At 34.6% G+C, this 11,472-nt stretch overlaps 1 protein-coding gene across 4 annotated transcripts; it reads right to left on the bottom strand.

Annotated features, from left to right (window-relative positions):
- Window positions 1-1,091: 1,091 nt before the first annotated feature.
- LOC125226578 (ras-related protein Rab-3) lies at window positions 1,092-11,164 on the bottom strand. 4 transcript variants are annotated; one of them, XM_048130580.1, is made up of 6 exons: window positions 11,031-11,164; window positions 8,820-8,926; window positions 8,347-8,464; window positions 6,646-6,764; window positions 6,028-6,199; window positions 1,092-5,161 (listed from the first exon to the last, which is right to left on the bottom strand). In XM_048130580.1, exons 2-6 carry the CDS (start codon window positions 8,924-8,926, stop codon window positions 5,015-5,017), a joined length of 663 nt encoding a protein of 220 aa, XP_047986537.1. In that variant the 5' UTR covers window positions 11,031-11,164; the 3' UTR covers window positions 1,092-5,014. The 4 variants fall into 4 exon arrangements, with proteins under 4 accessions (XP_047986537.1, XP_047986535.1, XP_047986534.1 ...); XM_048130578.1 differs by lacking the exon at window positions 11,031-11,164 and adding an exon at window positions 10,760-11,021; XM_048130577.1 differs by lacking the exon at window positions 11,031-11,164 and adding an exon at window positions 9,448-9,518.
- Window positions 11,165-11,472: the final 308 nt, after the last annotated feature.

Below are 11,472 nucleotides of genomic sequence, written 5' to 3'. Positions count from 1 at the left end.
AATGATCTGGCATAAATACTATGCGACTTCTGAGGAACTCTATTTTCACTTTTTAATAATTCCGGGTTGCCTCAAACACCTTTTTTGGGCCTCAAAAAATTAAATCTTTAAAAATTCATAGCTCGATAAAGCCCCGCTCCCCAGCTGCCAGACTTGCAGACCTGATGTTGGCTATGATCAGAGAAGCATCTGAACACCTTTCCAGGTTGCCTCAAGGACCTACTCCAAAATCCTGCCAGCTCTTGGACCATTAGGATGGCCAGCGGGGCGGCGTCCAGTTGGACAACCCAGATAGGCTTGTGGATGAGATAGACTTCTGGATTGTATGTGTCCTTTTCTATCTATACAATTATTATGTATATGAAATCAAATCTCGAATTGGTTCGCTTTATCTTAACCATCGAACGTGTCGAAAGTTATTAGTAGTAGAATGCTTGAAAGATGACACGAATGGAAAAATAGTCAGAACATAAGGAATTTTGTTAATTCATATATGTATGAGAGTCTTTCATAGTATGCCTGGCGGGCAAGCACAGTAGCGCGATAAAGGTTATCCTTTTCGCACTATTTGCGCAATGTGAAAGCGATAGACGCACCGATGCGATAAAGTTTATCCCACTAGTGTGCTACGCCCGCTGATTGCTTAGATGTTGATTATTAGTTTGTCTTCTTCCACCAGAGTTGGACGTGTTTTACCAAGCTTATTTTACCAAGCTTATTCTAACCTACCATAAAGAACTGTGCCGAAAATAGTTTATAATTCTTTACAATATTTTTTTCATCATACCAGCACTTTAAATGTGCTATTGCACGCAGGCGGAGCGTAGGTTATAGAAAACTCGTTTTCCCAAGGGAATAATGAAATTTCTTGTACCGTTCTTAACTTTTTTAAATCTATTTACATATTTTTTTTTACATTGCGAGTGTGATGAAGAACATTGTGTTTAACTCGGGGAGTATGAATATTACTAACTCGAGTCTTTAAATCGCTCCGGCAAGCCGTCGCGATTTAACTTACTCTCATTAGTAATATTCAACTTCCTCCCCTTGTTGCCCAATGTACTATAATCTATGCAGGTATACATAGAAGTAATGAATCAGAGAAACATCTGAATATTTAATAATTTATATAATTTATATTCGTGAATCTTTTACACGGGTGTATCTTTAAATAATTCCTTTAACACACAACAAATATTATATAACATACAATTATGAATACTACTAGTTTCATTCTTTCTTGCAGCTTATCATGCCAAAATTTGTGTAATATACTGTAGAAAAAACGTTCATTAAGTTTACATATTCTGCAAATTAAACTTAAATATAGCAAAAATATGATGGTTAAATTTATTTGCTAAATAACACAATTTACTAACAGGCCAATTGCAACTGACACTAATACCATTAGGATATCTAACAGACATCATTCAAATATTGACTGCGAAATTTCGCTCCTACTTCTGTAATGTCAATGCCATCGCGCTGTCCCTGTCACACAATGTTATACAACATTCATAACAAACAGCCAGTGTGGGACACCATTATCTAACTCATCATAATCTTTTAGATATCGTTCTCATATCAGTGTCCGTCTGAACTGGCCTTTAAAGCCCGTCACTACGATATGCTTTTTCGCGCCCTGCTACAGGGCTTACACACACTGCTAGATACAATACGATACGACTACTGTTTTAACAAGCCCATTCCCTCCGGCTACGCCACGCCTTATCCGATTTATGTTATGCCCAATTCGAACTTCAGGATAATCTTACGATACGACACTAGACGGTTTTAGTTTTGGATAAGATATGGAGAAGCAACTGTTATTCGAGCAATCAATGACACTTTAACATTTTAGATATATCGTACTGCACGGGAAGCACTTACAAATAGTGCGATAGGGACGGCCTGCTATTTTATCGTCTATCGCGCGACCATGCTTCCCGTGCTGGGATCGAGTAATTTTTCGCACTCATTTGTTCAATCATATTTAAGTGTCAGAGAGATGACACGTCGAACCAATACCTATAGGATGGATGACTAAAAGATTTTGCTGTCAAAAGACTGCGGAATCGATACTACTGTTAAGTTTTTTTTTTATGCGATAGGAGGCAAACGAGCAGACAGGTCACCTGATGGTAAAAGCGATCACTGCCGCCGATGGACACCCGAAACACCAGAGGTGTTGGAGGTGCGTTGCCGGCCTTTAAGATGGGTGTTCGCTCTTTTCTTGAAGATTTTACACATCGTTTAGTACAAATACCTCATAAACTTATGTCCTTTAGTTTTCTCTAAACATTGTTCGTATCGGGCCGATAATAAAATGTGGAAATTATATCCACAGCTACAGTTTATATTGTAACGAACTACACTCACCGGCGATTCACCTTCATAATGACGATAAGTTAACAAAACTTATTTACTCTGCCAGGTCAAACCTAGAAAGGTTTCAAGTTATAGGTACAGTCGATCGAAAAGAGCTTCTCTCTAAAATTTTGTAATGTTTCCCGTCGTAGTTTATTATATTTGTCAGATTGACACATACATTTTTAATTATTTTAAAACATACCTACATTTTTTTTTCAAGCTGATTCTAGGCTTTGATAAACACGTAATACTTTTTTCTATTGATAATTCATAAGAATCATAAGATAAGATTTCATTATAGTTTTTAATAAATTGGATTCTGCTTCAAAAGTACAATAGACAAACGTGATTGTACTGATTGTACTTTTTTCTTCTTCAAGCAATCGAAATATAGTCATCTAATTAAATAGTTACGTATTTTTAATAGTTCGATTTCACCAAATCAAAACGTTGACTTATTCTTAAATCTAAATAATACATAATTAGTATCTAAAAAAATAAATGTGCTCATGTTTCAACATAACTTGATATAAATCGTATTGTCTATGTCTTCTACAGATACACCTAGTTGTAATTTTCACATGAGGGAAACGCGCCAGATACACATACCTACTCAATACCTACTGTGGGATCCGCCCATAACGACAGTGTGAGTTAAAAGAAAACATTCTTATAAAAACACTAAAATACTAATTCTAACGACTCATAATGTGACTTTTCATATATGCTAGGTACCCTTTTAGAGTGACAAGTTAATAGAAGTGAATTGCTGTGTCCGTTTAGAACAGTTATGATTTAATATTTCGGCTTCCTTGACATTGCAATATCGTCATATAGCTTATGAAATTCTGCTGCTGCTGCATGCTGAAAAAAACAAATACTTAAATATCGTTACCAAACTGACATTGATTTACTTTCCTTCACAAAACGTACATATCCCAAATAATAGTACGTTTTCAGCATGTTATCACTTGTGTAATGTTATGCAGTATTGAATATTTTGTTATTTCAAATCTGTATTTATAAATACAAATTACATAAAATGGTTGAACCCAGTCGTTATAGACGGTATATAATATAATATAACGTAAGCAATAAACATAAAGGACACAAATAAAACATGACTTATCCTAACGATAATTTTTAAATAAACACCTAAATATATTTATTAGTATTATCATAGCGTAGTAACAAGAATACAAACAGATTTATATAGTACGTAGACATAATACTATACAGTAGTTCATTTTATACACTGGTTAACGTATTTACATAGTGAAATGCTAAGTACAAGCAGTACCTGATACAAATAGACAGCAAGCTAAATAAAAATTAGCTACAACGAAGTTAACAACTAATTCAGCTACTTATAATATTAAGTACTTAAATGTTCAATAAAGTTATCAATACTCATCATATCTCCAAATAAATATAGACGACAAATAAAAACATTAACAGTAGTTTTATTATACCTGCTTTAATTAATATAATTTACTAATCTTTCAATACTTTTTTTGGTTCAAATTTTTACGAATACATAAAGACTTCGCTTTAGTATTTAGAAGTCGAGATTATGTATAACCAAACCATTTATTTCAGTAGAATGATTCATGTTAATTGAACACGAATTTCAAATCCTTGAATTGTTTTTTTCTCGTTGTTAATTGTTGTGTATATTAAAATAATGTTACTTAGTGATGCGCAACATTTAATTCAAGCTAAATATAAACAACTAAGACTCAACAAGACCAAAACTAATGAAAGGGAACCATCAGGAGGTCAACAACTAGCTATATAAGAAGTATCAGATCCCTACTCCAGCTCACAATAGATATATCTACCTAACACCTAGATAATCAATAATATTATATAGATACACATAAGTTTTAACATTTGTAATAATAATATTTTTCGTTCAAATATTATAAGTGTTAATTCTATGGTAGTGTTAAAATCTAATGTCCTGTGACAAATTATGTAGTGGGTAAAACATCATAATATTGGAACCGTAAAGGGTATTTATTTCAATTTAGGAATACAGAAATGTATAAATTGATTAAAATTAACTATGTTTCTTACTCTCTCCTCAATATTGGTTTACTTCTTGGAGGTAGCTCTAAATAATTTAGCGAACAAAGCACTCGTAGTAGAATATGTGTATACGAAAAATGAGAGAATCAGGTAATTTCAACCGTTCTAAATAAAACTAACGCATGATCGATTGGTCCTATTGCCTGAACAAGGTCATTAGTTACATTCTGATCGATAACCTCTAGATGTTAGAATAAAAATTTCCCTTACAAGCGACTAAGCGCCAGATGCCTCGTAAATACCTACTAAATACAAATTGGATTTTGTGCATTGCTATATTGTATTGACTCATCAGGGCCTGTAGCCAAGATTGAAATCATTGACGCTCCGTAAGCGTATCGTAGCTAGCCTTCTCTATCGCTCTTCTGTAGTAATTGCTCGACAGAGCCAGACTGCGTTCCGACCGCCGTGTGCCGTATTGGCGCGAGGGTCCGCTACAAAGAGTCAACGATTGTAAATTTTCCTAGAGGCCCAGTTTTACGACACTGCTACCACGAGTGCTAAACGCATCACCAGCTTCCAAAGCCATAGCCCAGTTAAAATTGACAGTACATTAACAGTTACAGTTGCTGCTCGTGTTCCCTTGCGGCTGCTCCGTGAGGCGTTGGCCGCGAGCGCCGCCGGCAAGCATGGCCGGCTCGGAGTCCAGGCTCTCTGACATTTTGTCGCAGATTATGTCCACCAGGCGCTCGAACACGGACTGGTGAAGAAATTTCACGATTAAAGCAATATTGTGACACAATATGGCGGGTATGAAAATTAGATAGGCATGTCTGGAAAACATCAAAGCAGCAAACGGATCCCTTTCTTTGACATAATGATTGAAAGTCATAATATAATGCTTGCCAAATTTTCATTAGATTCATTGGTCATAATTATGAAACGGTTAATTTTCAGGGTTTCCATTAAGGTCATCTATAGATAGGCTGGATTGGGTTAGGTTTGTTTGATGGCAATTCTGAAAAGCGACGCGTTTCTAAGAAAAAACAAAATATGACTAACGAAAATGTGGACAAACGATACATTATGACTTAAGACTTTATGGGAACCAGAGACCTGTTCATTAATGTACTATAAATACTTAACATTGCCTATCAGGCAATCAGCGTCTATAGACATAAGCTTTAACGACATTTTAATTTGATGTAGCTTGCACGACAGGGTTAAGGAACCTTTTACTGCAGTTGTTAGTCTTGCCTAATATATTCAAACGATAATAGATATAGAACTAAGGCAAAATACTCCTTGGTATTGAAGTCTTGTTTTCACTGCAGACAAACTTTATAAAGCATTTTTGTCTTGTTGTCAACAAGGATCACTTGTGTGTTGTCCCATGAGTACGTCTTTATTTGCATCACCATGGTAACAGTACCTTAACATTGATGTTCTCCTTAGCACTGGTCTCATAGAACTCAACGCCAAGTTGCTCCGCTAACTGCCGGCCGCTCTCCGCGCTCACAACACGCTCCTCTTCTATGTCACACTTGTTGCCAACCGGGATCACTTGCGCCGCTTGCGCGTTGTCCCATGAGTACGTCTTTATTTGCATCGCCATGGTAACGGTACCTTAACATTGATGTTCTCCTTAGCGCTGGTCTCATAGAACTCGACGCCCAGCTGCTCTGCTAACTGCCGCCCGCGCTCCGCGCTCACAACACGCTCCTCCTCCATGTCGCACTTGTTGCCAACCAGGATCACTTGCGCGTTGTCCCATGAGTACGTCTTTATTTGCGTCACCCTGGAAAGATAATGATTACAAACATCAGATGAATTCTCATAAAAATATATAAGATATATCTGATCATTCATTTAAGCACAAATGTTTTTATCGCGATACGCGCCACGTATCCCAACTAAGTATCTGATTCTACCTCTTCATCTATTCAGTTAATGTTCGTTCTTCTACCGATCTTTTGTCTCACGTAACAACGAAACATATACTTTTAAGAAACGATTTCGCAAGAGCTGTAATTTCCTGCACTGTTGTAAGCATTCATGAACTTATGAAAAATCTGCTGTTATTTTGTACGTTTTTCGGGTATTCTAAGTACATTAAATTTTGTACATCTGCGATTGATACCAATATAAAATTGGCCAATAAATTGGTGTTATCTGGTTACAAAGTGAGTTATCTGACTTATTACGTCATTTTTGATAGTCATTACTCCTTAAAATGTGACTTACCAATCTTGCACACTGTTGAAACTCTCCTCGTTGGTGATATCGTACATGAGAATGAAACCCATGGCTCCTCGGTAGTATGCCGTCGTAATAGTCCGGTAACGCTCTTGCCCCGCAGTATCCTGGAAAATTATACATTACATTATTACACATCACACCTTCGGGATACATACATACGATACAAGATCTCACAGGCGAGTTTCATTACAACGCTTTATTTGCTCGGTGGGCGGAATGGTGTGTAGCGTCAATATTCTGCAGTTTATGTGTTCGCAATACTACTATATGTTAGATTTTACGAACCATCTATCTGAATGGGCCTTTACTCTGTGCAAAATAGTTTATTTACCCATAACTACTAAATAATAGCTACCATGGTTGTCTCCCTTTATTAATACAGTTAGTTACGAGTGGGTGCAACATTTTGGATAATTTTGCCTGAAATCTACATTATACTTACCGTAATCTGCTAAATAGGTAGTTGTTCTCAACTGACTAAACATAGTCAGTATCCCGTACCCACTCATATACAGATTAAAATACGTAAATAAATTCAAGAGAGATTTACAGAATGTAAAGGTACAAGTAAATTTTCGACCCGCGTAACTTGTCCAACAGAATTTGCATATTTTTATCTACTAGCTACTTTTCTTTGACTTCCTCCTTAAAAACGTGTCATCCATGAACTTTATTAACATAATAAAGACGATATAAAAAGTTTTTCTGACGTAATTAAATTATTAAGTGATGGTCCCATTAAGTGTCCAAAAACAAATGAAGAGCAAAATTCAGAAAATAAACGGAGGGGATCACTGTCATGTCGTTAAGTATATAACATAGCATGTTTCTATGGTTTCTTTTCAACTTTTCTTTTTTTATACATAACTGTACATTTTTATAAAAACAGTTGCCGTCTTGGGGTGTTATTTTATGAAATGCTTTTTTCACTACATAAAGTTTGATGATGATTTAAGTATAGGCGCTCTTATTTAATAATCAAATTGAAAAAAATGTAATATGGCACTTATAAGTTGGTAAGCTTTATTCAGCTATTTTGTACAGTTTGCTTAGATATTTTTTCTGGAAACTTTGTTAGTTTTCTTGACCTATTGGATATTTATAGCACATAGTATTTACCACACTAGCAAATGGTCTAGACTTAATTGGTCAATTGATAGATTGGGATGGGGGTTATGAAAGTTCAGCCTATTATATCAATTGATAGACGTTGTTTGGTTATGCTTAACAATACTACTGACTTACGGTGCAATAAATAAATAAATAAATAAATAAAATAAATAAATATTGGGGACACCTTACACAGATCAACTTAGCCCCAAACGAAGCAAAGCTTGTACTATGAGTGCTAAGCGACGATATACATACTTAAATAGATAAATACATACTTATATACATAGAAAACATCCATGACTCAGGAACAAATATCTGTGCTCATCACACAAATAAATGCCCTTACCGGGATTCGAAACCAGGACCGCGGCTTAGCAGGCAGGGTCACTACCGACTGAGCCAGACCGGTCGTCAATTCAAACTTAAAGATAAATAATATACAAACTTAAAGATAAAATATCATACCAGTTAGCACAACTCATCAAGCGCCAATGCCTGTTATACCCAGAAGTAATAGTTTGTTTACATTATCTTAGAGTTCGAATCTTGTCTTTATTCTCGGTTGCAACTCACCCATATCTGAAGTTTGACCCGCTTGTCGTGGCGGAAGACCGTCTTCACCTTGAAATCGATCCCTACCGTCGATACGAATGCTGATGTGAATGAGTCATCCGCGTAACGGAAGAGAAAACTGGAAAAAAGTTACGAAATACAGTCATTTGAAATGTGGGTAGCAAACATAGATATGTAGAGAGAGCATGATAATGTAGCTTTTTAACACTAGGTATTCGATATATATAAAAACTGTCACTGTCATTTCATTATCACACTGTCAATTAATTAAAATACGACTATGATAGTAAGAACTTTTAAACGTATAGGTAGGTTAATGATTCATTAAACAGGCTATAGAAAAGACTGGTAATAGAGAAATATAATTATGTTTAATACGAAGACAGGCTGCTCCAAATTAACGGCATAGTAAGTAAGCGAATGATGAATTTAAACAAATCGGTTTAATGGTAGTTTATGAAAGTACTACATACCTGGTTTTTCCTACAGAACTGTTTCCAATAATGAGGAGTTTGAACATGTAGTCGAAATTCTGATCCGATGCATCTTTCTGCCATTTTGGGTCTCCGCCACCAGCCATCTGAAAGAAAATGCCTCGGTAAAAACTATCTACTTATTAAAGTAACTGCTCTGACACTTCTCTTAGAAAACTCTGTTAGGTACCTAATTAATAACTTAGGTTTTAAATATGTGTAGGTGGAAATGTCGTTCTTGCTGTATGAAAATAATAACGTAGTTGTATAGATTCTACATCTACAATCATACACATCCATTATTTTAAATTTTAAATTTGTATATTATAAACTTGACGTGTAATGTAATGTATCTGTACATTTACGAAATAAATGAATATGAATATGAATACACATGCTAAGTATTTTAATACCTACTTAATAGGTATGATTTTGTTATTTTCGTACGGGTAATTTAAATGGAATATACATACTTGCTATGATCTTTTTAAATTACATTTTTATCCTAACACTGCACTGAATTTTCGCAAGTAACCGTCGTGATCTATTACCGATGATTGATAAAATATAACAATAAATTACACGTTTTGCTTCAAAAACAAACAACACAAATGCAAATAAAAAGCACCTCTCCCCCAACAATCTCGTGCTCGTCAATAATTTTCGCATACATTCCCGAATGAAAACTTGTAACACCACTTCAACTGTTTATGTCCTACTAAACACAAGTTCAGCACATAACCCGTTACAAATGCCTATACAAAGCCGCATTAACTAAAACCCAACTTTATTATCCGTAACATTAACATTCAAATAAGCCCACGTCGTCGGAACACTTGTTTTACACAATAAAAGGCATTATCTGTAATAACATGTTATTGGAAAAATATCTCTACAGCCGGTGCAAAAAGACTAGATATGTGTTCACACGTACTCGATATAAGTGAGAATGTAACACGTTGAACAGAATCGCAGATAATAAAAAGTGTCGTCACATCCTCTGCGATATGGGAGCAATTATTTTGGCATAAATAGGTTCCTATAACGGTATTGTTTTTTACACTTGAAACAAATGTAGGTAAGTACAAATACGTGTAACATTTTCATAAATGAATGGTAATTAAAAAGTCGTAAATATGCTCAAATATGTTCTGAAATAGTTATTAAATGATTTTTGACAATGGACTAGAGAGTTATAAAAAAATCTTAGAGCCTGTTTTTTCAACCTCTGTAACATTCGATTCTCCAATTTTACGGCTTCATTAAAAAAATATATATTTCGTTCGTTCGATATATTTATCTATCTACTTTGTTTTACGTCTATTTGATAATTTACACATTTATATTATAGTTACTATCAACGAATGGTTTGTTGTTTATAGGTACGGATATTTTTTGAGACCTGAAAACAACTAGTTATATTTATCTATGAAAGTACAATTGTAACTAAATCTACCTATAAGAAAAAGGACAGATTAACAAGGTCTGTTGTAATCTAAAAATAGAATAATAGCTTTTCATTTTATCTATGTTTCATGTAAATCTTTCAGACAACGCAGACACAATTGTCTGATGTCGGTAGTAATACTAAAGTTTAATCTGTTGAAGTAACTTGCTTAGTTCATTTCATTTAAATAATGCATCCATGTTTAATGTAGATTTTATTCATATTCTAAAATTTGCAAAAACACGTTTATGTTGCATTATTATAACTTTACTTGCGGATTAATTGTACCTAATTTAATGACATATATTTCAGTTTTTTTTTTTAATTATTAATAATTATTTAGAAACATTCAATCGATATTATATTTAATTCTTTATGTATCTTGTTCCCATATAAAGTAACTTATGAATGTTAAAACTTTTTTTAGATTAAAGAATGAACATTTTATTTTACAAAAACATATTTAAAAAAGCTTTTGACAACTATTACAAACCTTATATTTGTTCTGCTGTAAATTGTTATATTATTTTTTTATGTCACTGTGTACGATTTGGTGTAACAGTAATCCGCTGCTGTAGCTTTCGCACCACCCGACGTATCTCCAGCCGTTTATTGATTTCCCGCCTCGTCCCACTCTCACTTTATAAAATATTCTACAATAATTAACTAACTACAACAATTATAACCTGAAGCACAGCACTAACAAATTCAGCGAATTGAAACGTATAAAATCGATAACTTGATAATTTTATGTCGTAACTCACTTGTTTTTACACACTTGCTAAAACGGTGCACGCGGAATGTTGTTTTATATTTATTTTGTTTAATAAATGTGCGTTTGTAGCCAAACTATTAAATGTTTAAAAAAAGAGTTGGGGATAAGCAGTGAGGTACACTCTCAGCTGTTACGTCCACCGAGCTTCCTGTGACATGGGGAGAAAATTCAAGATGGCGGATAGTTGCGCGCGCACGGTGCCCGCCCGAGCAACCTGTCAAACTTTGCGCTAAACAAATCCAGAAACAAATCTATAAGTTATGAAATACCTGTATAAAATCATCTTCAATATTAAAATAAACCAACTTTCAACACTCAAATATATCTTTGTCAAATACATGTTTTAGAAAAATAATTTATTTAGCGAGTTAATGAGGGAAAACATTAACTTTATACAAACAATTCGGTCGACCAATTGTTCAATTAGTCCA

This window comes from Leguminivora glycinivorella, chromosome 5 (assembly GCF_023078275.1).
Source record: "Leguminivora glycinivorella isolate SPB_JAAS2020 chromosome 5, LegGlyc_1.1, whole genome shotgun sequence".
NCBI classification, from domain to species: domain Eukaryota; kingdom Metazoa; phylum Arthropoda; class Insecta; order Lepidoptera; family Tortricidae; genus Leguminivora; species Leguminivora glycinivorella.
This window is presented reverse-complemented; position numbering and strand designations above follow the sequence as displayed.

Bases quoted from the DNA above. Each gene is read 5' to 3' on its own strand.
- LOC125226578 (XM_048130577.1), bottom strand. From the start codon at position 9,492: ATGTATGCGAAAATTATTGACGAGCACGAGATTGTTGGGGGAGAG. The intron at 8,927-9,447 runs GTGCTTTTTATT...ATTTTCTTTCAG, and splicing joins ACGAGATTGTTGGGGGAGAG to ATGGCTGGTGGCGGAGACCC. The intron at 6,200-6,645 runs GTAAGTCACATT...TTATCTTTCCAG, and splicing joins TTCAACAGTGTGCAAGATTG to GGTGACGCAAATAAAGACGT.